The sequence below is a fragment of the Cervus elaphus genome, chromosome 22 (assembly GCF_910594005.1).
Source record: "Cervus elaphus chromosome 22, mCerEla1.1, whole genome shotgun sequence".
Classification (NCBI taxonomy): Eukaryota; Metazoa; Chordata; class Mammalia; order Artiodactyla; family Cervidae; genus Cervus; species Cervus elaphus.
In genome coordinates, this window is record NC_057836.1 from 10014572 (window position 1) to 10039955 (window position 25384).

Below are 25384 nucleotides of genomic sequence, written 5' to 3' on the forward strand. Positions count from 1 at the left end.
TGGGGTGTGATGTCAGCATGGCGACAAGATGGGACCAGCCAAGGACAAGGTGGCGTCGTAGCTGGGTCTGCCTCTGGGATTTAGCAGAGCGACCTGAATGTATCCGCAAGGGAAGGCCTGAGAGATCATGGCATGACGTGGGGATTCCAGAAGAGGTTTTATGTGCATTCCACTCACTTGGTTGTATGTAACTACCCAAAATCAGGCTCGTGTAAAACAGCCATTTATTTTGTCCATGAATACTGCAGGTCAGGAATTTGGACAGGGCACGCTGGGGACAGTTTGGCCCTGCTCCGTGGTACCTGGGCCTGAGCTGGAGAACCTGAAGGCTCAGGGATGGGTCATCTGATGTCTGGTTTCCTCGCATTGCTGGCAGTTGATGCTGGTATCAGCTGGGGGCCTGGGTTCCTGCCACGTGAGCCTGTTCATGTGGACTCTTCACATGGACCAGTGTGGGCTCCTCTTGGCATGATGGCCGGGTCTAAGGGCAACCATCTCAAGAGAGGATAAACCAGAAGAAGGAGGCCTTTTCTGGGCTTCCCTGGTGGCTCAGTGGTAAAGATCTGTCTTCCAGTGCAGAGGACGTGGGTTCGATCCCTGATCTGAGAAGATCCCACATGCCTTGGAGCAGCTAAGCCCACGCACCACAACTGTTGAGCCTGTGCTCTAGAGCCTGTGTGCTTCAACAAGTGAAGCCCATGCACCCTAGAGCCCATGCTCCCCAACAAGAGAAGCCACTGCAATGAGAAGCCCACACGCCGCAACTAGAGAATAGCCCCCCATGCTCGCCGCAACTAGAGAAAAGCGTGCACAGCAATGAAGACCCAGCACAGCCAAGAAATAAATTTTTAAAAAATTTATAAATTGCTGTTTCTAACCACAACATCAGATGTCAAAAAGCTTTGCTTCTGCTATGGTCTCCCCGGTTCACCCAGATTCTAGAAGAGGGAAGAAAACCCCCCCATCTCTCAGCAGAGGAGTGTCAGTGTCAGGGGATGTGGCTGCCTTTGGAAAAATACCATTGACTACAGTATAGCTGGACCGATTGGAAGAGACACATCCACTCCTCTTGGCCTTATATGGTTTTGGATAAAACCATATTAGTAGACTGACATCAGATTTGGCTTGATGCTCCTCACCTCCTGCCTTCAGATGCCCAAAGTTCCTGTCCGTGGAAAGGGATCTGGAGGCCAGTCAGTGGAGATTCCCACCACATGCAGGGCACTAGGCCTTGTCAGGGGACAGCGGGCCCCCAGGGAAGGCAGACAGATAAAGACCTATGACCGCCGATGCTGAGAGTGCCAACCACTCTGCTGAGCACCTTGCATACGCACAGAAACCCCACCACCTCCTAACTTGATAGGGGCTCTTTTTGCCCCTATTTAACAGATGAGAAAACTGAGCTGCAGAGAGGTACCGAGCAGAGCCGCGCTGTGAACCCTCTGCTGTGTGTCTCTAGGGGGATAGTCACAGCACAGGCGGCCGGTGCCGTGGGTCCTGTTTATACAGGGTGCCACCTGGGCCCCTGTTTCCCAGCCCCAGACATGAACCCGTAGTAGTTAGACCAACTAACTACTGTTAGTTAGCTGTTAGACCAACAGCCCTTTGCAAGTTGCTAAAGGCCAACTTTTACCTACAGACGTATGGCCAGGATCTGCTGTGCTCCAATTCCAGGCAGTCAAGCGTCTACGTTAGTCTATGGGCGAGGGCTGGGCCCATGCTGATCCCAGTCGGTGCTCACACTCCAGGGGGGAACGACGGCCTGGTATCTGCAAATCAGCAGGTTCCATGGATGTGGGATGCACAGGACCCCGTGGTGGTGGCCAGGGACTTCTCAGGGAGGGTGATGTCTGACGGGTTGACAGTTCAAGGAGTGCAGAGGGCAGGGCGCAGGCAGTGGGACCCTTGAGGGCAGAAGCACGAAGGGCATAAGACCGTGCTGAGGGGGAGGGGGCACCTTGTGTTGCTGGGAAGGAAGTGTGAGGGGTGGGCAGGAACCAGGCCACCTGTTGAGAGACCTTGAACTGAGCCGGGGGCCTGCTCTGGGAGCCTTGAAGGCCTTTCTGCTGCACGCGGACGGCGGGTCAGATGAGAAGGGGCTTGCTGGCTGCAGGGCCCATGGTGCATCTTCCTAGATCTTATCCCCTGACCCCGCCTTGACCCTCCCCTTGGCCTCACTCCTTTGCCGGATGCCCGTCCTGTTCCCCTGCCCCGGGCCCCTGGTCTGCTTCCTGCACCTTTCCTCCTTGCGTCCTCCTCTCTGTGCCCTGGCTTCCAGCATGTCCTGGTACTTCTAGCACCCTGCAGGCAGCAGCCTTCATTTGCTGACCCCTCAGAAGTCCTCTGACTAGGAGACCAATTACAACGTAGTGCTATATTTATAGCATTCATAGCATACTTCTGCTGTGCCCCCGTTGGTGGCTGTTGCAGATTTTATATCTTTGTGGGCGATGTCAAGCTGTGTCCTGATTCAGAACGCGCTGGCCCAGCTTCCCGAAACATTTGCACTGTATTTTGGGCACCTCTCATACGTTTTGTTGTAGCTTACCGTGCTATAGGCTAAGATGCTGCTACATGCTGATGAATGCATAAGGGTTCTTTCTGTCTCATTCTTGCTGAGAATTTCTCCTGAGATCCTTCTGGGGAATGTTTAATTGCTGCTTGGTCATAAAACTGTGATCCATAACACAGAAACAGAAAAATACATAAAACTAGTAAACAATTATAAGACCAAAACCCAGGATGTGCACCCTGCCAGCTCTCCAAACCCCCAGCCTGCCCGTCCAACTCGCCCCTCACAATCCTGCATTTGTTGGTAATCACGTTTTTGCCTTTCTTTATGGTATGACGAGCAGCGTCTGTGAACAGCATGGTTTAGCTGGGCCTGAGTTTGATTATACAAGTGGAATATCCACTGTGGGTTCCTACATTCCTGAGGTCCCCCCCACCCACTTCCAGTCCTCCCCACCTCCAGTCTCTGCCTGTAACTGTGGTTCATTCACTTTCGTTGCTGTTTAGAATTCCACCATCTGTTTATCCGTTCTGTTGATCTGAGTGGTTTTCTCTGGACTTTGTTTTCACAGCCTTGGTCATCTATAATTTCCTGAGCCTGTGCTATGAATACCTCGGGGGGGAAAGTTCCATCATGTCAGAGATCAGAGGGAAGCCCATCGAGTGAGTATGAAGGCTCCCCGGAGCCCTCCACACCACCCTGTTTTCTGGGCCTGATGTTCCCTGAGCTGTCCTGGCATCAGCTGGTCACACAGACCATCTCTGCCTGTGACCTTGACCCACTCTGCCTCTCTTGGACCTCCTGAGCGAGGTCACTCATTGGGACTCTGGGGAAGGCCTGCCTGGCTCTTTCTCCTTCTCTCTCTTCCTGTCCTTTCCTGTTTGCCTATTTTTTTCCCTCTTGCAGTTTTCACATTCAATGCCTTTCAGGTTGATTTGTCATCCCAAGGGTTCCTGCCGCTTACGCTGTGTCTCCCCCAGTGCTTGGCCTCAGGCTCAGACTGCACAGGATCCGAGCCTGATCCCCGCCCTGCCCCGCTCTACCCCGACTTGTCGGGTGTGGAGAGTGAGAGTGGCCTGCCCCCGCCCTGCTTTCCTGAGTCCCGGCTCTTTCTTTGCTCACCAGCCCTTCTCCTTTTGTCCCTTCCAGGTCCAGCTGTATGTATGGCACCTGCTGCCTCTGGGGAAAGACTTACTCCATCGGGTTCCTACGGTTCTGCAAGCAGGTGGGTACCCCCTACAACTGCCCTGGTCACGAGTTGCAGGCTGGGGACCAGGAGCCTGGGTTTGTGCCCTGGAGCGGCAGCCGCAGGGACCAGGCTGCCCCTGGATGACAGGGCAGCAGAGGCAGGTGTCAGGCCAGGAGGACCCTGCTCCAGGCCCACCAGTGGGGTTCCCATTTACTGCGAGGCACCCACTCCCCGACCTGTAAGGGATGCGCGAGCATTGGCGAGGTGTCCTCAGAGGAACATTAGCAGGTGCCCCAGGGATGTCTGATGCAGCCCCTGAGCAGGAAGTGGTCCCAGACACTTGCTCACTTCATCCAAGTCTCAGTGTGTGTGTGAGAGTCCGAGGAAGTGCATGGCGATTCTAGAATCTCAGTGTGAAAATTTATCAGCTGTGGCTAGAGCCAGGAGGGTTTCTGCATTGAGGAATATGATGGAACAGACCTGCTCAGCCTCCGGTTCTTTCCCTAGTTTCCCACTTGGCAGGTGGCCCAGCAGCTTCCAGTTTCCAGATCCACCCTCCCAGTGGTCTCCAGTGGCCTGGGAGGAGACAGAGTGGTGTTGTGCTCAAGTGCCTGATCTGGGTCTCTGACCGTCTGAGTTTGAATTCCGGCTTCTCCTCTTGACTTGGTGACTTTGGCTAAATTATGAAACCTATCTGAGCCTTGGTTTCCTCTTCTCTGAAATGAGCATAATGATACTTAACCTCAAGGGATGGTTTGAGGAACAGATGAAGGAAAGCCCTTAACACAGCCCTGGCTCTGAGCCTGCCCTCCCTTGCTCAGGAGGGTCTCAGGCACTGTGCCCCGCTGTCAGGACCCCAGCTTCATCTCCACAGGGCCCGTCAGCCCATCCAGCATCGTGCAGCGTCATCTTGGGAGATGAAACCCGGGTCTTGGGAAATGAAACCCACAGCCCATCCCCAGACCTGCTGGAGGCGGGCCTCTCTGCTTCCTCCTGGGCGGGGCCACGCCCCGTGCACAGCCCTGCCCACAAAGCCCTGCTTGGACAGCCAGTCTCCAGTTCTTCCAGATCTTCCTTCCCTCGGGTGTTTCTAAATTCAAAACCTCCCCGCGGGACTTGCAGGGAAAGAGTTCACACTGTCCCGGCTTCAGGGTGGGGCCTCTCAGAGCCTTTGTTTACTAGTGCCGGCCCAGCTGTGACTCTCTGCCTTCTTCTTGGAGGACTGTGTACGAAGTGTTGACCCCAGATCACTAGCTTGGTTGCCTTGTTGGAAGTTACTCCCCAGCCTTTGGGCTTGGGTGTTCTGCTGCTGGTCCTGGAGGTGGCAGGGGACAGGTCATCAAAGAGAACTACAGAAACCGCTCACCCTTTCCCCTTGGAGAGAGGACACCGTAGCTTTGTCATCAGGGCCCCTGTCTGGGTCTGAGTCTTTTGCCGCTTCAGCCAGTCTCCCCATGCCTTAGTTTCCTTATCTGTACCCTGGGGTGATGACAGACTTACGTCATGGGGCTGTCCTGAGCACTGCGTGAGCTGAGCCAAGGCAGCACCAGCGCTTATTTGAGACACGCTGCTGACCCTCCCCAAAGGTGCTGGTCCCGCTTCCTCAAGGGGGTGGGGGCAGGGGGTTTTGTGGGCGTCACCCATCTAACCCTATCATGCGCGCCTCTGCTCTTGGCAGCCATGCAGCTCAGCTCGCTCCGGGCTCCCCTGCAAACCTTACTCAAGCCACTTTCAGGTCAGAAACTTAGGGTTCCATAGATTACTTTCTCTGCACTGGGGCCTTGCCCCATTTGGAACCACACTAGCTTAGCCTTTCAAAGCTAATCCTACCTCCCCAAGTAGGACCTTGTGGCAGACATTTATTGGGTTTCTAGAGAGTGGTGAAGTGAAAGTTGCTCCATCGTGTCCAGCTGTTTGCGACCCTGTGGACTGTACCATCCATGGAATTCTTCAGGCCAGGATACTGAAGTGGGTAGTCTTTCCCTTCCCCAGGGCATCTTCCCAACCCAGCGATTGAACCCAGGTCTCCCGCATTGCAGGCAGATTCTTTACCAACTGAACTACCAGGGAAGCCCCTAGAGAGTGGTGCTTCTCATGATTACATGAGCACCGCAGTTCCCCTTGGCATTTACCGGGGCCTCTGGAGGGACTTGTGGAAACCCGGCTGAGGGCTTCTTTTGGTGGCAGGGGCCTCTGCTGATTGCTCAGAGGCGGGAGACCTCCAAGGGCAGCCTGTGTGGCCTTGTGCTTCAGTCCCTGCACAGTGACCCTGCCGCAGGGGGCCGGTCACAACCATCCTTCACGCACAGCCACTCAGAGGCTGAGTGACTGCCCCCTTGAGCTTCCACAGCAGGTAGTTGATGAGGCCAGAATTCAGACTCATGTCGGGACTCCAGGCCTTTCTTGGGCTTTGGGCTACTTCCTATTTTGGGGTCATCTCCATCGCCAGTAAAACCCCAGCTCAACATAAATCCTAGACCCAGTCCCAGAGCATGGGGCCGAGGGCCAGACCTGGGGTGGACAAGGAGGCCCTCACCCACCCAGGGTGGGAGGCCTACTCCCCACGGCCGCCCGCACACCAGCACTTACCCCCTCGCCCTTGTTTGCTGTCTGCCCCTGGGCTGAGCTCATGCCCCTGGCTGCCCCCTCTGCCAGTCCTCCCGTCTCTAGCGTGTTCAATGGTCTCTCCTATGGAATCTGTCTCTGTGTCGCCTCCATTCTTCCTGCACATCCTCCCATCTTCGCGTGCAGCCGCATCGCCCTATTACTGTCTCATGTTCTCTGCAGACAGCAGTTCCCCTGGGGGCAGAACAGTGGGCCTCTCCCATCCCTGGCTTCTGGCACCAGCCCAGCTGGCCAGAGGAGGTGCTTCTTCCCTGGGCTGTGTGCTCAGCCTTGACTCTTGCCTTCTCCCCAACAGGCCACCCTGCAGTTCTGCGTGGTGAAGCCGCTCATGGCCGTCAGCACCGTGGTCCTTCAGGCCTTCGGCAAGTACCGGGATGGTGACTTTGAGTAAGTGGCGGGTCCCCCGCTCCGAGGTGCATGTGGGGAGGAGTGGGCGGCTCTGCCCAGAGGCTCAGGCTCTGGCTGAGGGAAGGGGTGGCTGCAGACTGGCCCCACACCTGTGTCTGTCGTCCGAGTGGAGGGCAAGCCTGACCCCATCTGTCCTCACGCCTCCCTGCACCCCTGAGTTCAGGACCGGAGCCTGGCAGTGGCGCCATCACACTTGGCCCCGCCTCTGACAGAGGCACGTCTGTCACCTTCAGACCACAGAGTGGGGCCCCTGGGGGAAGGGGGGCAAGAAGGGACAGTGACCATTCCCAGGGAGGGGACGAGAGAGCCAGATCCCTGAGAGCCCCGGCTCGAGTCTCTTCTGCATGGATTGATACACACCCCACTTGAGGGTTTAGTGAGCATGACCTGTGTGTCTAGGCCCTGAGCTTGCACACACACCCCCTGTAGCCCTGCACAACAGTCCCTGGGGGTCGGTGAGCAAACAGGCTCAGAGGGAACGGAACGTGGCTCAAGTGAAAAGAGCCAAGCCAGGTTCTGTCCCTCAGACCATCAGGCTGAGGCCCTGCCCCCGAGGCCGCCTGGAGCCCTCTGCCAGGAGCGTGGGCACTGGAGCTGCAGGTGGCAGGGCTCACCGGTGCCCTGCCCCCAGTGTTCTGACCACTTCTGTCAGTGGCTCGGGGAGCATGGCTCAGGGAGCCTTCTGAGAGCCGTGCGGAGGGGCATGCGGGCAGGGCCAAGGGGGACGGAGGCCCCTTGTCGCTCAGAAGGGTCTGTTCAAGCCCAAGAATGTCCCCGGTTCCCGCAGTGTCACCAGCGGCTACCTCTACGTGACCATCATCTACAACATCTCCGTCAGCCTGGCCCTCTATGCCCTCTTCCTCTTCTACTTTGCCACCCGAGAGCTGCTCAGCCCTTACAGCCCCGTCCTCAAGTTCTTCATGGTCAAGTCTGTCATCTTTCTTTCCTTCTGGCAAGGTGAGCCTCCTCCCAGCCCCTGCGAGGCCAGCCTGTGCCTCCCTGTCCCCTCTGCCACCTGCTCACCATCCCCAGTGCCCCAAGGGTCCAGGCCGCCGGGTGTCCCTGGGTGATCCTGGCCGGAGCTCAAAGGAAACTCTGTCCGTTGAGCACCTGTGGGTCATGAAGTCTGGGCCCCCAAGGGCCTTTCACTGGAGCCAGCTTTGGCGGGATTGCTTCCTGGACAGGGGGATCTCAGGGTGGGTGTTCAGCCAGGACCTTGGGGGTAGTTTCCTCAAGGCTCCGGCTTGTGTCAGCACCCCCACCCAATAGGAGCATCCGTGCCCCCTGCTTTCATCCTCCCGGGGGAGTGTGGCACTGGGGTGCTATGTGGAAGGAAAAGGAGAAGGGGATCCTGTCTTGGGCTCAACACCCATGGCACTCTTTCCACACCTCTCCTTCCAGGCATGCTCCTGGCCATCCTGGAGAAGTGTGGGGCCATCCCCAAGATCCACTCGGCCCGCGTGTCGGTGGGTGAGGGCACCGTGGCTGCTGGCTACCAGGACTTCATCATCTGCGTGGAGATGTTCTTTGCAGCTCTGGCCCTGCGGCATGCCTTCACCTACAAGGTCTATGCCGACAAGAGGCTGGACGCACAAGGTATGAGCCAGGGTCCTAGAGTTGACCCCCAACCCCCTACCAGCCGGAAGAGTGCTTCCCGGCCCTGCGCCTCGGCCCCTCCTGCCTCCCAGGGTCCTTCTGGTATTGACGGGTCAGGAAGTCAGGAGGGGACCCTCGGTGTAGGAAAGGGGCCACCGAGGTCCAGGCACCCCTGCCCCCAGTTACAAGGGGTTGGTGGGGGTGGGGACTGATCCTGGAAGCTAGACACCCCCCCTGCCCCCACCCTGGTCTCTTGCAGCAGGTCTGGAGTATGGAGACCCTGAGATGATAAAGCACAATATCCCCATGGGAAGGTCAGGACAGAGACCCTGGGATAAATAGTTTCCTTCGGTTCCTGGTATCGAACAGCATTATACATTTTGTCCTGTAATTTCCTTGTCTCTAAAACTTTCTTTTTTTAATCTGATTACTTCCAAGAAAAAGACTCAGATGGTAATAGCTTTTAACAGCTTTCTTTTTACACCTGCTAATCTTCTCTTTGTTAGAATAGCGGTTGGCAACCCCAGTTGTATATTAAGATGCCCTGGAGACTCTTAAAATGCTGTCCAGGCCCCACCCTCAGAGATTCTGCAGTAGTTGACCTCAGTTTGGGCTTGGCAGGATGTGCCAACAGCTCCCCAGGCAATTCTAACATGCTCTCAGGAGAAGCAGGGGCTGGGAGCTGCCTCTGGCTGCTGCTGGGCAGAGAGGGGAGGCTCAGGGTGACGAGGAAGAAGAGACTGCCAGTGCCTCAACCAGCTTGCCCCTCGAGGAGGTAGGAGGGCTTGGGGAGGAGGAAGCCGCCTGGTCTAACACATCTACCCACGGGGTTGGTTGCTGCCAGCTCCTTGCATGTGTGGCTGAAGGCCCAGGGCCCACCTGCCCAGGCCCACCACCTGTGCCTGCTGTAGGCTCCCTGGGCATGCTGAGCTGAGTGCAGAAGCACTGGCCTGGCCTGTGCAGGGCTCCTCAGGGGCCCCCTTCCCATCCTACTTGTCTTGTGCTTTCCCCGGTTGAGAAGGGGCCTTAAAAACCTGGGGCTGCTGTAGGTGTGTGGACTGAATCGCCTCCAGGCCTCTCAACTCCTGGGCATCTGACCACATTCACCCAACACACTTGCCGCCTGGGCACTCTCCATCTTTTTTCCGGTTTGGATTGTACACTTAGTGCCAGGGGGGCTGTGCTGGCCAGGGCTAACCACTGCTGGCTGGCATCCCACCCACTTCACACCAGTTGGAAGAGATGTGGCCAGCACCCTCCCAGTGTCGAGGGCGATGTCCCTGGGACCTGGTCATCCTGGTGCCTGGAGCCTGAGGCCGTGGCCGAGAACCCTTTCTAGACCATTAAGGTCTAACATGGTTTAAGGCCCCGCTTCTGCAGTGGTGGCCCTCCCCACAGAGGCTGTCCGCAGTCACCTGGGCTGTCTTTTCGCCCACTGCCCCAGGACACATCCACCCCCAGCCGGAAACAGCGTAGCCAGGCATCCGGCTCTAGCAAGGACCCCGGCCCAGCCCGGGGAAGCTGCCACACGCCCTTGCCCACCACTGTGCGGATCCTTGGCCGGTTGTCCACCTGTTAACCACAGCGCCTGGCCTCTCTCAGCCCCCATCAGAGTTGGGTGCAAAGCCAGCTCTGTGGTGTGGTCTGTACCTGTCAAGCACCCCCTCCTCCACGCCCCATCTATGAAGTGTTGCAAAGTTGGCAACGCATGTAACACAGGCTCAGGATTTCTAGCCAAGCGTGAAGAGAAGTGGGGTGGGTGGGTCCCTCCTTAGATGCTGAGGTTGAACTCTGACCAGCATCCTGGGTGTCCACTCTTTGTCCCCCAGCAGAAGAAAGCCTGAGCCCTGAAGGAGGAGTCTCCTAGATGGACAGAACTGCCCCCTGCCCAGGCCTGGAAGGGCAGTGGGGCCACCTGAGTGCCAGCTGGGGGCAGGGGGCGGGACCTGGGGTGGAATGGGCAGCGTACGCGGTGAGGTGCCAGCCTCGGTGGTGGGCATGAGGTGTTCACTCAGCTATCTCTTGTCTTCTGTTTCTCTGGCTCCCCTCCCTCTCCCCCTGCCCTGCTTTTGCCCCGGGTTTGGCCTCGGGCAGTGCCGACATACGGCCCTTACGGTAGGTTCCACTGTCAGTCTGTATGTCTGTCCTGCACGCCGGTCCTGGTCCCCGTCACCAGCATGAGTCTCTCCCTGGCTCCTTCTCTGTGTCCCCGTCTCCTCCCGCACAAGCACCCCTGGGCACAGAGAGCGCCTGCCAAGGGCTGCCCTCTGTAGAGCTTGCCTGCTTCATCCTATCTCTCATTGTTCTGGAACATGCCCTGTGCATTCTGGGGGCACAGTGCTTGTTGATGGGAAACTGGGGCATTTAGTTCTGTTCTGTGGCAGAGAACACCAAGGGGGAAAGGGCACGCGAATTTGGGACTGGGGCCAGAGTGGGGCTCGCCCCTTACGTCTCAGTGTGGGGGCCTGGGCCATCTCTGCCCCCGCTCCCTCCCTGAGCCCTTGAGGACAGTGTTAGGGAATTAGGAGGAAGGAATATAGAACCTGCCTGCCAATGCAGGAGACATAAGAGATGCAGATTCGATCCCTGGTCAGGAAGATCCCCTGGAGAAGGAAATGGCCACCCACTCCAGTAATCTTGCCTGGGAAATCCCATGGACAGAGGAGCTTGGCGGGCTACAGTCCATGGGGTCGCAAAGAGTCAGACACGACTGAGCGATCGAGCACCTCAAGACAGGGGCCCTGCCCTGTCAGAGTGAAGATGTCTGCTCTGCTGTGGGTCCAGGCCCCTGTCAGCTTGTTCGGATGGAGCGGGCCCCTGGTCTGCTCTCCAGAGTGAAGGAGAGCATCCCACAGGCCTGGGCCCTCTCCCCCCACTCCCTGGGGTCCTTGGGCTCATGCCTGAAGCACCCAAGTCTCCACCCCAGCTCCCTTCCCCGCTCCCAGACCCCCCCCCTGCCCCCCATGGCTCTTGACTGTCTCCCTTCGGGGTGCACTGCAGCCAAAGGAGCCGTCCCTTTGCTTGTCCCTTCTCGTGTCAGGGACCCTGTTCTCCATCCCAAGAGGGGTTGGTTAGATGACACACACTTGGGACCAGGGGCGGAGGCCCAGCTGCCTTGCACCCCGCTGCCCGGACCCCTCACCCCACCTCCCACCTCCTCCCCGCAGGCCGCTGTGCCCCCATGAAGAGCATCTCCAGCAGCCTCAAGGAGACCATGAACCCCCACGACATCGTGCAGGACGCCATCCACAACTTCTCGCCTGCCTACCAGCAGTACACGCAGCAGTCCACCCTGGAGCCCGGGCCGACCTGGCGCGGGGCTGCCCATGGCCTCTCCCGCTCCCACAGCCTCAGCAGCGGCCGCGACAACGAGAAGACGCTCCTGCTCAGCTCCGACGACGAGTTCTAGGGGCGGCTGCTGCTGGCAGGGGGACGGACCGGCCCCTTGGCCCAGGGCAGGGTGTGCCCCGCCTCTGGCCTCACCTCCAGGCAGGGAGGCCAGCTGGCACAGCCTTGGCATCGCCTTTTAATTTATTGGACCAGAAACACTCACATATCGCTTCAAGAGGAACAGCCCGACGCCGCCGTCTGCCCAGGGAACGGCCCAGGCTCACCCAGGAGCCTTCAGGAATATTTATACAAGGCCACGGCTCTGCCGCCTGGACCACGGGGAGAGGATGGTGGGAGCAACTCCCCGTGCCCCTGCGGCTTGTCTTGTGAGGACCAGCTGTGCCCAGGCCCCGACGCCTGTGTTGTGGACCAGCGGCTGCCGTCTTCTCAGCCCCTCACCTCCCCCCGCCACCAGACGTAAACCCCTCCCCCAAACACCGTGCAATACTCTCCCCCCAGGGCTCCCACCTGCTCCCAGCCCTGCCCCCCTGGTCCCATGCTAGATTAGCCTCACCTGGGTGGGAGGAGGGGGCATGGATGCTCTCTGCGGATCCTCCTCCCGACCCAGGCCTGCCTGGCATGCTGCAGGGATCAGAGCCAGACACCAAGAGCCATGGGTCCCACCTCAGAGGGCGCCTGGGCGTCCTCCGGGGCTGCCCCTTCTGCCTGCCTCACACCCCTTTCCGTGGGCCTGCTGAGGAGCCAGCAGTGCACACTGCCCTCCCACGAGGGGTCCTTCTTGAGAGCATCTTGAGCAGAGCCCTTGCATTCCAGCTACTCAAAGGGTCGGGGCCTCCCAGCCCTCCTTCCTCTGCTGGATCCTCGTCTCTCCCTGGGGCTCCTCCCTCCTGTTTCACAGGGAGGGCCTGGCCTCTGCATTGCAGACCAGCTTCCGGAGGAAGGAGCGCAGGCGGGAGGGATGGGGCGTGCGGCGGGGAGCCCAGAGTTGGGGGACTCCTCTCTCTGGCCCCATATCCACACAGGGCCTGGTGTCCTGCCTCATCTGGCCCCACGGCCCATCTCTTCTGTGCCTTAGTCACATATGAAAGCCCCCCACCGCGCCTGCCCCCGGCTATCAGTCTGACCCAGACACTCCCTGGGGGGGCTCCCTGTTAAGCTGCTGGCACTCCCTGGGATCCTGTAGTGCAGGGCCAGGTACCCTTGGTCAGGCCTCAGGGGTGGCCAGGACCACCAGTCCCCTCCCTTCCCCCACCTCCACGCCCACATGCATGGAGCCTCCCAGGGCCGGAGCCCCCAGGCAGGCCAGGCTTCCACTGGCCACTGTCTTTGGAGGAGCCTCGTGATAATGGGACACAATGCATGTTCATTCAGGCAGAGCGTTCCCGTCACATGAAACCCAGAGAGCACGCGGGTGTGGGCTGCACCAGCCTGGAGGAGGGGAAGGTGAAGGGGGCCCGACCCTGAGGGACCTTGGCATCTCTTAACCTTTTGGCCACTCCTGGACTGAACCGTGCCAAGGTCGGGCAGGGGGTTCCATCCCAGGAGTCTTCCCCTGCCTCCTTTGGCGACCAAGCCAGCACTGGGGTTAGGGGGCACAGAGGCTGGCTCGTGCGCCCCGTTGGATGGGCCTGGCCAGCTCGTACCGAGCTGTGCAGGAAGGGGCGGGCTGTCCACGGAGAATTTCTGGGCTGCCCCTGTCATTTGCTTTCATGAATTTGATTCTCCTTCCAGGCCAAAGTGTGCTGCTGACCCCCTGTCCCCCACCCCCGTCTTTGCCTGTTCTGGCCCCTGGCCACTTGCAAGGTGGACGGGAGGTGCTCCGTGGCAGGGAGCTAGCAGTCCTCGGGAAGATGGGGGCTGGGAACGTGTGCCCAACCACTCCACCCCTCCTTCCTAGGATGTGTAACCTACCTTGTCTTTTTATTTTTTTTTTAATTTTTTTTTCCCAATAGAGTAGCTCTTTGTACATAAAAAATACTTGAAAAATTAATTGTATGATGTATGAGAAGACAGAGTCCCCTAGTTTTGTATCTCGTGTATGACTGCCATGAGTTCCACCAGAAAGCCGCTCTATTTTGGTCTCTGTGACATTTTAAATGCGTGACAGAAGTGAGCAAATACAGTGAGAAAGAAATATATATATGAGATAATATAGATTGTATTGAAATCTCTTCTGCCGGTGGGTGAGGTTTTTTCCCCCAGCTTGTGTGTGTGTGTTTGGGGGTGGGTTTAGTGGTTGTGGGTTCAAAGGTGTCCTAGGAAACCCTCTTCTGTCCGGGTTGTAGGTATAAGTGATGGGGGGTTCACATTGCCAGACTGAAATTGGGGCCCAGGTCCCCGTTGGACAGAGTATCTCCCCCTCTTCTGGCCAGTGGGACATTGATCACTAGGGGTCCACCCACCTCGACACCCAGCAGTGGGTTGATGCCTCGTGCTGGCTTCAGTCAACCAGCTAAATGGGGTGCACCCTCCAGCAGCCCCATTTCTGCAGATGTCTTCCTGGGGTTTAAAGAATTTCCTGCAATCCTCATGCCTCCTGGTCTATCTCCATGCCTCCAGGAGCCCACCCTCCACCCTGGGACCCGGGGCAGGAGGCCTGGAGCAGGGCCTGCCCAGTAGTGGGCATGCGTGACACCTGGCACCTTCCTGCCATCACTGCATGCCTTCTGTGGCCTGGCCTGGCTGACAGGGGCACTCAGGAATGTGGTGTGGGCGGGGGAAATTCCCAGCCCGGCCACCCTCCACTGGGTCCCCCACACGGCTTCCTGCTGTCCTTTCCTCAGGCCTGGGCTCAGTGTCTTGGAATCAGGATCCTGGACCCGAGCCTGAGAGGGGAGACGGGCCTGTGGACCCACCCAGCCAGTGTGGTCTGGCTGTTTCCCAGCTTTCGGGTCCTCCCCAGAAGCATCCTTCTAGCCCAGCCATCCCTCCATACCCAGCCACATGGAACTCCTCCTCCCGGACATCAGGTGCACTGGGGTAAGCGTTCAGTCTGCCTGCGAAAGCTTGCAGCCCCTGGCATCCCCAGTGTTTGCCACATGTACGACCTTACATAAACTGAGGCTGCAAGCAGTGACATAAGCCATCAAAGGTCATACAGCTAGAGAAAAACACACCCCAATTTCCCTGACCCCTGGACCACAGAACACTCTTTCCCAGGGTGCCCTGGAAGCGCTGGCAGATCGGATTAAATTAACAGGAAAGTCTGGCATGCTGAAGTCCGTGGGATCACAAATGGTCAGACACTACTCAGTGACTGAACAACAGCAGGGAGTTTGGGGCCTAGGATGAGACCCAGGGTTGCGTTCTAGGCCTGCAGGCTGGGGTTGAGGAAGTCACTTCTCTCTCTGCCTCCCTGTGCCTTTCCGGAACATGAGGAAAATATTTTTTACTTGGCTGTAGAAAGTCAGACCTCAATGTGAAAGTACTGGAACAATTCCTCTTAAATCGGGGAATTTTCCTCTCTGGGTGGGACTGTTTATTTGCTGACGGGATGCCCAGGGAATTTAACCCTACATTTCATTGTTCGCCTGGCTTTGCCTTCCCCAGGGAGGCTCCTTGGCTCCAGGCACCCAGATGGAAGGACAGGACCCTGTCTGGTTCCCACCCCCACCCTACCTCCCCCTTCGCCCCTGCCACCACACGCTACCCCAGCACAAGCCCAGGTGCTAGAGTTAGTGATGGGTCACAGTTTCTTCATCTGCAAATTGGAGGAAACCCCCCACCCATCAGAGGGTTCTGCCTGGGACTGAAAGCAGAATCCATCTTGGGCCCCTCATTCAGAACCCACCCCTGCAAAAAAAGAAAAACAAACATAAACCAGGACACATACTTCTAAACTGTGGAAAAAGAGAACTTGACTTTATTCAGGAAGTCTACAAAATACAGAAGGCGGATAACTCGCTTACTGTAAGTCAGAAAAATAAATAAATTCTGGGGGCCGGGCACTTTTCTTTTAAAACACATTTTTTGGTTGTTTTGCCATCCGGCTTTCCCTAAATATAAGATAAAATGTGTTTTATTTGCAGATATAAAATATAAAGTCCAGCTCAGGGCTGCACACCACTTTTCCCAGGCAGTGGGCGCTAGGCCTCTGGCTGGGGAGAATAACTTAGATTCGTGCAATAAATAAACAGCGGGGAGGGGCAGCTGTCTAATAGGGGAGGGGGAGGGGCTGGGGCCAGACTTCCCAGGAGAATAGCACTCAATGGCATTGGCCCGCCCCCACCCAACAGGATGGACAGGTAGGACCCTTCCCTTTTTAAGGACCCCTATCCCAGGTTTCAGAACCGTAGGATCTGTCTTATCTCCCCACCTGCCTCTGTGGTCACTTCCTTTGTCCCCTTTCTCTTTGGCCAGCTCCCTGGGTTCAGGGAGAGCCCAGGACAGAGTCAGGCCAGCTCCTTCCCTCTCTTCCATCTGTATCACCTTCTCTTTCCTTCTCTTCACCTGACTCACAGAGAGCCACCTCTCAGACCACGGAGGCCCTTGCATCACCTTTTCAGGCCCCAACCACTGCCCCCAACAATCATGGCTGGAAGTCTCAGGGCAGCAGTGGAAAGACATGGTTCCAGCTTAACCGCTGAGCACATGTGGCCTCCGGCAATGGCAGGTCTGCTGGAGGCCTGTTTTCCCCATCTGTGAATTGGGCTTCACTAGGTGATTTCTGATGAGTCTTCCAGCTCTGGAGGGCCAGGCATCCATGCCCAAAGCAGAGACGGGAACATCAACTTCCCAACTGGACAATCCTACCAGAGGCATGCAGGGGTAAAGTCTAGTCCTGTATCCTGGAGGGTGGGGACAGGCCGATGGCACGATCTGAGCAGTTACAAAATGAGGGATGGCCATCTTCCCCTCGATGGCCCTTCTCTAATCAGCTTTGTATCCCATCCTCCCAAACTAAGAAGGCTGAAGTTTTTAGGAAAGGAAACGCCAGACCTCGACCTCACCGGACCTCCTATCTCACCAAAGTTGCCCCTCCCCGGGGCCATTAGGTCCCAGTTTCAGAGACCGCACGAGGAAGACAAGATCTGGGGAGGGAACATGTGTTCACCACGGGGGGAGCTGGTGGCTGCAGAGAAATGGCACTTGGAGACGGAGACGGCGCTTAGGCACTTAGGGAAGGCAGCTGGGGTCGGAGGGGCGTGGTTTGGGAAATGGGCGGGGGTGGAACGGGCGGGACTCGGCGAGCACTAGGAGCAGGCGGCGGGGGCGGGGCCGGGGGCGGGGCCCGGACCAGGGGCGGGGCCCGGGCCGGGGCTCGGGGCGGACTTGACGATGGTGATGACGCTGGCCGGCGCCACCAGCGCCGCCGGCCCGCGGGCGGCGGCCACCGAGCGCGCGAAGCCCTGCAGCGCTTCGCACTTGCCGCGCAGCGCGTCGAGCTCCAAGCGCATGGCGGCGTTCTCGCGCGCCAGCTTGTCCACCTCGCGCTCCAGCTCCGACTTCTGCTTCTGCAGCTCCTCCTTCTGGCACACGCGCTTCACGCGGCAGCTGGCCGCGTAGCCGCGGTTCTTGAGTGTGCGGCGCCGCTGCTTGAGCCGCGTCACCTCTTCGGCCGAGAGCCCTCGCAGGTGCCGGTTCAGCTCGCGCACAGACAGCCCCATCAGCGCCTCATCTGACAGGTGCGGCGTGTTCTCGCTCAGCTCACGCTTGATCTGCGGGCGTGGGCGCGTGGGGAAACTGAGGCTCAGGGTCACACTCTACACTGCGGGCCCTGAGCTCTGGACCCGGCGCGCAGCAGGTGCTGGGGTCGGCTTCCCCTCCACCGCTAGTGTTCCCCCTTCCCCGCCAGGGACACTGAGCTGGTGGTGGACTTGCTCCAAGACTCCGAAGGGGAGCAGGAATCCCCAAAGCGGAAACCGGGTGAGACCGGGATCTGGATAAAAAGGAGCCACCTTAGAGCTCAGTCCGGATTCTAACCCAGCGACTCTGCCTGGACTCAGCCAGAAAAACCCAAGAAAGCACATTTAAAGTCCAACTGCTCCGTGGACGTTGTCCTCATGGGGAAGTAGGTCCAGAGAGGGAAGTGACCTGCCCTGGGGCACACAGCCTATGGCCAGAGCCCAGGCCTGCTGGTTCCCAGCCAGGCTGGGCCTGGAAAGGCCCTATGAATGGCTTCATGAATGCCTGATGTCTGCTGAGGCCCTCTTGGGGATTCTAGTAACTGAAGGGGAAGTTGGGATGGGAGCTCAGCCTGGGCAGGGAGGGAGGGGAGGCCTGGAGACAACAAGGGCTGCCTTCTCACCTTCAGCGCTTTGCTGGATAAGGGATCCACAGACATGTTTGCAGAAGGTACCCTCTGGGCTAAGACCTAGGAGAGAGAGGAGACCAAAGTCAGTTTTTCTCCCACTTGGAATGAAATCCAAACACTACTATCTTCGCATTCAAGGCCCCTGCTATCTTAGAATTCATCTCATACCACTTCCCTTGGCCCCAGTGGTCCAGCTACAGTGGCCTCATTGAATGGTTCATTCCAGCCTCAGGGCCTTTGCACTTTCTTGGCTTTTTCTGGCTCTTGGGTTTTTCTTGGGTTTACTGTTCTCTTCCTTTTTATCTCCCCAAAGTCTCTTCATCATTTAGATCTTTGCTCAGTGCTACCTCTTCAGAGAGGCTAAAACTGGCTAAAACACCCCTTGTACCATATCACATAACCCCATTTCCTAACCCCCAGGCTCCTTTCACACTACTGCCCTCCTCTCTTCTGCCCTCCAGTCACAAGGAATTTCTTTCACTTCCTCTCACCCCATGCTTTCTTGCCTTTGGGTCACGCCAAGCCTTGTGACACTTCTCCTCCCACTCCCACTTTATTTGGCAGACTCCTACTATTCAGCCTTCTGCCCTGAGCATGGACATCTCCTCCTCCAGGAAGGCCTCCCAGACTCCTAGGACTTATTCAGCACCGCCCACCCCAGCAGTTCTGCCCTATGTTGTAATGGTCGGTTTCCCTGACTCCCCACCAGACAGGGACCTCCACAGCCAAGAACCAGGTGCAGACAGCTCTGGGTGTGAGGTTGCCAGCACAGGGGCTGGCAGGGAGCAGGCACTGGTGAGGTGTGGATTGGTGGGTCTATGACACTGTCTGTCACCCAGCTTGTCAAGGTCTGAACCTTGTGCCAAGCCCACACCCTGCTGAAGACCATCGAGAGAAAAACCTCCTGGCCCTGCCTCCAATTCTTCCTCCTTTCTATCTGCTTCTGCATGGCAGGGATGGCACACAGGTACCAGGAGGATGGGAGGAAGAAGGGATTCTGTCTTCATAACTGGCTCCCAGGGAGGGTATAGGAAACAAGGAAAGGAACAGTGGATTAAGGGTCAAGCCTGGTTTGAGTCCCATCTCTGTTTTCTCCAGGCTGTGTGACTGTGGGCAAGTCACTCCTCCCCTCTGGGTCTCCACTTTCCTATCTGTAAGTTGGGAACAATACCTGTCTCACAGGGTTTTGATGGAACCAAATAATGCAAACCGGAGAGGTCAGTGAGCACCATTAGAATTGCTGAGTCTGTTCAGGAGGGGTTGGGCCTGTAGCAATTCCTGGGACATCGCTTTGACTTGGCGTCTCCTGGCTGGCCAAGGTCACGCAGGAAAGGCTCTTAGAGACTGTCTGGCCCCTGCCTCCTCACTTCACCCAAGGGGAGGTAAAGACCAGAGAGAGGCCCCTCTTGCCTGAAGTCACACAGCAGGTGAATGGCTGCCTTCTCCTAAATCAGGAGGAATTCTGAACACGTGTAAAGGTCCCAGGACTGAATCCTGATTGCCTTCACACCATCAGTACCCCAGTTCTCCCAACAACCCTGTGAGGTAATGGCCAGAGAGGTCAATAGAGTAGTCCAGGGTCACACAGCTAATAGTGGATAAAGCCTGGGACTGAGGCCACATGGAACCACATGTCTCCTCGCAGTGAGGTCCTCACAGGGCACCCTCTCTGGGCCATGTTTCCCCACCCCTGTAAAGAGACAGACTTGCCTGGCTCCAAGGCTACCCAGCTCTGATGTGCCAGGATCTGTGCTGGGTCTGCAAGTGTCATACAGATATCTAGGCCTCCTGGCTGGCTATTTAGGGGGCTGGGGTATTATGTGACGCCCAGGCAGTCTGGGCTACTCAGAAAGCCTGATGGGAGAGGTGATCTAAGAGCCTGCTGGGTGCTGAGCAATATGTGGTGGGTGACTGATGCAGAACTCTGGAGGTATGGCCCCTAGGACAAGGCACTTTTCCTCCCTGGACCTTGGTTTCCTCACTTACACAGTGAGGACAATCATCATGGTGTTTGTGTGTAAAAACAAGAGGGTTAGAAAGATCAGAAGTGGCAAATGGTTGATTTATCTCCCCCACATTCCTCCCTCTACTCCTAACACGGACATCAATAATCAATTACCGCACTTTTTCTCACTGAGGTTGGACACAGCTCCTGAATCTTTCTCAACACAGCGCTGTTTTCCACTGAGCTTGGACATAACATTAGACTCTTCCTCAACACAGCCCTCCAGAGTAGGCCCAAGAGATAACTGTTGGCCATCCCCTATACTAGATAATGACTGAAGGTCCCATTCTCTCTGCTGGCTGTGATTCTAGGTACTTTGGGACCCCAGGGAGGCTTTAAACCTGTTCTTGCCTCCTCTCCTCTTTCTCCTCCTGTCCTAGCCTCAGCCCCTCAAACACATGCTATATGTCAGCTGAGGTACCCATGTCTGCCCAGGAACATCCTAGCTCAGCAGAGTCAGGCAGTCACGAAGGGAAAGTCACAAGAAGGTCACATTGGCTGATAACCTCAGACTTTCAGCTCTCCAACTCAGACGGGGAGCTGCTGGGCTGTCAACCAAGGGGCCGGGGTCCTCCTCCAGGCAGCCTCGGCCAGTGTGGTAGACCTTGGGCCTGAGACAGCAACTGATCCAACCTCCTTGTTCAGTAACTGTTTGGTGCCAGTGGTGGACTGGAACCCTGGAGTCCCCAGCTCAGGGCTCTTTCTTCAAAGCCAGCCATTATACTCCCCTCTCTGAAGGATAAGAGTCGGACACGACTGAGCAACTGAACTGAATACTCCCCACGTCCGAACCCTGCTTCTTCCCTTCCTGAGGCCAGCCAGCAGCCCTGACCTCCAGGGTCTGCAGGTTCCTAACATTCCCTGGAGGCATGGCTTGGAGGATTGACAGGCGCACTGCCCAGTCAGCAGCCACGGCCCCTGGCCCCCTAGTCCACTCAGAGGCTTCCTGGAAACGGCCCACCCGCTGGCATGGGCTCCTCTGGCTGCTGAGCCATTTTTGCTTCCTCTGTGAGGACAGAGGGAAAAAATGTGTTTTCCTGGGCCTTGGCAGCCAGCACTGGTGGAGCCTCCTCCCTGCTGGAAGGGGAGCAGAGTTGGGAGAACCCAACACCACAGGGAAGTAGGAGCCTGGGGGTCTACCACCCACTAACACTTGGGGTGTGACTTCAGGTACACCACTCCCTCTCTCTGGGCCCAACACGCCAAACCACCAAGCCTACGGTACCTCCTAGCACTGACAATGTCAAAGTTTAGAGAGTTAGATTCTGGCCTGGAATGGAACTCCAAGACCACCAACAGAGTAGAGGCCCTGGAGCAAGGGAAGGAAAATCAGGGAAGACTTCCTGGGGGCAGGGGCCTGAGAACACAAACTCAGAGACTTTCAGCCTTGACTCTCCCTCTGCTCCATGCCTAGCCCTTAAGCATTTCCTCTTTCAGCAGCACTGTGACCAAAACCACCTGCTCTCTGGCATCCAGTCTTGCCTGCCTCCACCTCTGACCCCACCAGCTCTCCTCCCTGTCAGAGGGATCATTACTGACACAAACCTACAAACCTGACCATGTTCAGCCCATTTCAAAACCCTATGATGCAGCCTCCCCTCTAGCCCATGTGGTAGGCCCTTCTGGCCACTACCACGTTCTCTCCCCACACTCTTCCAGGATCCCCATGCTGACAACAAACGAATGAGCAGACAACAAACTTACCATCCCCACACATTCCCAAAAGGGACACACGGGGTGCATGTATGTAAGAGGAGATGTCACTTGAGCCCTGCAGGATCTGCTTGCTTTGGAGAAACTGCTTCAAGAATCCTATAGCCCGTGCCCAGGAGTTCTTGCTCACCTGGGGTTTCCAGGCCTTTTTCTCTAGGTGTTGTGGAGTTTTACCAGGACACTGACCCAGGGCTCATTCATTCATTCAATCAGCAAACACCCAAGAAACACCTACCCTGTAGGTCCCAGGCTTGGTGCTGTACCCTGAAGGCCCAGAGTTGAATTAAAGCCCCTGCCCTTGAGGTTTTCACAGATGATTATCACTTGATCTGATATTCTGCCTGTCACCTCCTCAGGGAAGCCTTCCTTGATTGCCCTGGCTAAGTCAGAACTGTGTTATGTACTTTGTAATCACAGTGCCTTCCTCCTCATACCACCCATCTCAGCTGTGGTTTTGCATTTAGTTCAGTGGCTCTTTCCTCGACTTTGTCTTTCTTCCTTGACTGTAAGCTCCCAGAGGGCAGCTCTGGATCTGACTTGTTCACTATCTTATCCCCAGCATCTAGTCCTTGGTGGGCTCCATGGCAACGCAGGCTAAAAGTATGAGGACTGAGGGAGGCACAGGGACCAAGGGAGCCCTCATTGGGTCCTGGGCCCTACTGAAGGTCCAGGGGTGATTCAGTGGGAGGTTAAACCTTTCCATCTCGGGAGTCAATCAGCCACTTCCTCTTGTTCCCTGCTCCCTAGCCCTGCTCAGGGATGTTTCCTGCCCAGTTTTGAAGATCCGCCTGCCTGATTCCTGTGCTCCTGGCGGCTACCTCCCTTACATATTCCACATATTCCTGGACATCCCTGGCCTCCGCCTGGGGCTGTTGGCTCTGTTTTCTCTTGTATGGTTCCCCTGGAAATTAGGCTGTATGTGGAGGCTGTCACACCTCCCCCAGCCCACTGCCATCCTACCACCTTGGATGTTGCCTAGTTGCTGCTACAGATGGGGACACAGAAGTTACCAGCTGTGGTGGCAGCTCAGAGATTCAAAGTTAAAAGATTATCTGGTCCAGCTCAATGCCCTCCCCCACACACCCCATGATCCTGTAGTCCTGTGGGCGGGAGGAAGAGAGGGCAGAATAGGACCAAGGAAGCCCCAGGCCCCAGCCCAGCCCTCAACATCCCTCAGCAGGGCACTGATGGAGCAGGGGCAGGGTGAGGTGGTGGTGGGAGCCCCCTCACAGTAACCCCTCCCGCTCCAGGACAAGTAGTCCCGCTGCCTGTTAACCAAGCCTGGCCCAGGTCCTCAACTAGCTCCTCAGGTCCAGTCATCGATAGCTCTGTCTGATTAGTCCCACTTGTGAACTGAAACCACCAGAAGGGCAGAAACCAGCTCCACCCCAACCTTGGGTTCTCACCCTTCCTGATCCAGCAGGTACAGCCTCTAGAACCCAGACCAGACAGAGGAGTAGGCACCAGAGAGAGGAAGCCTGGTATCCCTTCCTACCTCCAACCTTTATCGTGCTCCCCGCCCCCCCCCACACACCCCCTTCCCCCGCCCTTCCTGTTTCTCCTGAGACTGAGGGGCTGGGCAACCACGGGGATGATGGAGAGTCCCGAGAGGAGGGCCTGTCTTCCCCAGGCAGCCAGAAAACCTGGGGACAAGGACCTGGACACCAGCCTACTTTGTTGCCAGACCCACCGGGGTGATGGAGCCAGGGGTGGCACCTTCACCTCGTCCCCCAGGGAAACCCGGTGTGATCTTTGATATTTCGCCCCACCCCGTGGCTGAAGGCGCAGGCTCTGGGTGGGGGACAAACACCGCAGTCACGTGGCTGCGGTCCTGGGAAACTCCGGGGAGAGCAAGGGCCTGGCGGCCACCGGCTGGTGGGAAAGGGACAACCCGGGAGAGAATTCCCAGACCCTTGTGACTATAGACTGGGCCATTTCTCTCGCTTCTTCTTTTATTCCTGTGGTCAAGCTCATTCGGAGGTACGATCCGCTGGTTATACAGGCCCCGCCTGGGAGCGTTCGGACACACACACACACACACACACCACACACACACACACTCCCCAAGGTACACGGCGCAAGCACGCAGCGGGCAGGATACCCAGGACGCTGGCCAGGGAACACACACGCACGCCCGCCCTCGGACGTAAACAAACCGCGCACGCACGGCCTGCGGGCACAGGTCCAGGGACTGTTCTCACCGAGTCACGTACTTGCACACACCAACCCCGGCCCCGCCTGGGCGGACGCTGACGCTCGCCAGCCCGCGCTGCCCCTTCCTGCCCGACTTCACCGCCTCTCGGCCCGCGCCCCCAAAAGGGGCCCATTAACCCCGCACCCCGCCAAGTTCGTTTCGGCCGCGTCTCGGTCCCACAGGACCTCCGCCCCACCCCCCCCACCCTCACCCCGACACCCTCCCAAGCCTGCAGTCCGGGCGAGGGATCCACGGTAACACTGACTGAGTGGGGCCCGGCGCCCCGCCCCAGGCACGTTCCAGGACCGCGGAGACCCTGCCGCCCGCTGGCCCTGCGCGCTAGTCCCGCGACCCTTACCCGCCTCTCGTCTTGCTTCGCCTGGCGTCCCTGGCACTCACGGGGTCCCGCTGCGGTCTGAGCTGTTCTCCTCGGCCCGCGCCTCGGTCAGCCTCCCCCTCCGGTCCCGACCGCGGGTCGCTCCCAGCCCGGATCGCCGGAGCGACGCGCCGAGTTTTGTTGTGGGGCGGGCAGCGCTGGGGGCCGCGCCGAGTTGTAAGGCGAGCTTCCCGGAATTACTCACTCACAGGATTCCTTTCATTCATAAAAACCCAGTCATACGGTGACGTCACCGCCCCGGCCGCCCCCCGGCCCCAGAGCGGCCTCCCGGCTCCCCAGCCCCGCCCCTGGCCATCTCCGCCCCAGATAGGCCCCGCCCAGGCCCTGGCCCCGCCCCCCGGGATTCTCAATCCCGGTTAGAGCGCTGACTGCGGGAGTTCACGCGACATCTCCCCGGAGCCGCGCGGGTGAAGGTGTCGTTTGTCTCATTCTACAGTCCACAGTCGTGGGTCTCTTCTCCTTTCGACCTACACCCTCTGCCTCGATGATCTCATCTAGTCTCGTGGTTTTAAATGCCATCTGTAGGCTCAGGAGCTCCATATTTTGTATTTCCAGAGGGAACGGCTTCTCTTTGAGTTCCAGACTGTATCCAACTGCCCATTCAGCGCCTCCACGTGGGTAGGAGATGAGGCCTCCATGCCCTGCACAGCCAAGATCCCACTCCTGAGCATCAACCCTAGCTCAGCAACATACACACCCAGTCTCTCCATCTCAGCTGTTCAAACCCCAGACCTCTCCCTTCTCCTCACTTCCTGAGTCACTGGCTCCACCTCCAACACCACCCTGCATCTGACCACTTCTGGCCACCCCCAGTTCTGCCACCTGGTCCAGGGATCATCAACTCAGCTGGACCACGGCCACAGCCTCCTGATAACTTCCTCACTTTATCCCTAAAGGCTTTCTTCACACACCGGACAATATTCTCCTTGTAACAAAGATCAGCTTGTTTAACACTCTCCCACCCGTTGGCTTAACACTCTCAAAGATTTTCCTTCGCATTTAGATATAAACTATACTCCTCCCTTTGGTCTACAGGGCCCTAAGCCATCTGGTCTCTGCCCAACTTCATCTCTGTCACTCTCCCCTTTCCCCGCTACTCTTCAGTCACACTGCCCTTTTTACTGCTCATCTAACACACCAA

The 25384-nt window shown here is 57.5% G+C and overlaps 2 protein-coding genes across 5 annotated transcripts in view; one reads left to right on the forward strand and one right to left on the reverse strand.

The window, feature by feature from the left end:
* The window catches only part of TMEM184B (transmembrane protein 184B), a 50542-nt gene extending 36690 nt beyond the window's left edge, over positions 1 to 13852 (forward strand). For 2 of the 3 annotated variants that reach the window (XM_043880712.1, XM_043880713.1), the window contains 6 exons: positions 3084 to 3174; positions 3662 to 3737; positions 6622 to 6713; positions 7522 to 7691; positions 8136 to 8330; positions 11498 to 13852. In XM_043880712.1, coding sequence (XP_043736647.1) covers positions 3084 to 3174; positions 3662 to 3737; positions 6622 to 6713; positions 7522 to 7691; positions 8136 to 8330; positions 11498 to 11739 — 866 coding nt within the window. In that variant the 3' untranslated portion in view covers positions 11740 to 13852. Of the gene's footprint in view, positions 1 to 3083; positions 3175 to 3661; positions 3738 to 6621; positions 6714 to 7521; positions 7692 to 8135; positions 8331 to 10424; positions 11448 to 11497 lie in introns of those variants that run through there. The other variant, XM_043880714.1, reaches the window with a different exon arrangement.
* A 1669-nt stretch (positions 13853 to 15521) lies between these two features.
* MAFF (MAF bZIP transcription factor F) lies at positions 15522 to 24555 on the reverse strand. 2 transcript variants are annotated; one of them, XM_043880716.1, is made up of 3 exons: positions 24246 to 24555; positions 17929 to 17994; positions 15522 to 17338 (listed from the first exon to the last, which is right to left on the reverse strand). In XM_043880716.1, the coding sequence occupies exons 2-3, from the start codon at positions 17962 to 17964 to the stop codon at positions 16874 to 16876; spliced, it is 501 nt and encodes a 166-aa protein (XP_043736651.1). In that variant the 5' UTR covers positions 17965 to 17994; positions 24246 to 24555; the 3' UTR covers positions 15522 to 16873. The 2 variants fall into 2 exon arrangements, with proteins under 2 accessions (XP_043736651.1, XP_043736650.1); XM_043880715.1 differs by having other exon boundaries at positions 24205 to 24553.
* Positions 24556 to 25384: the final 829 nt, after the last annotated feature.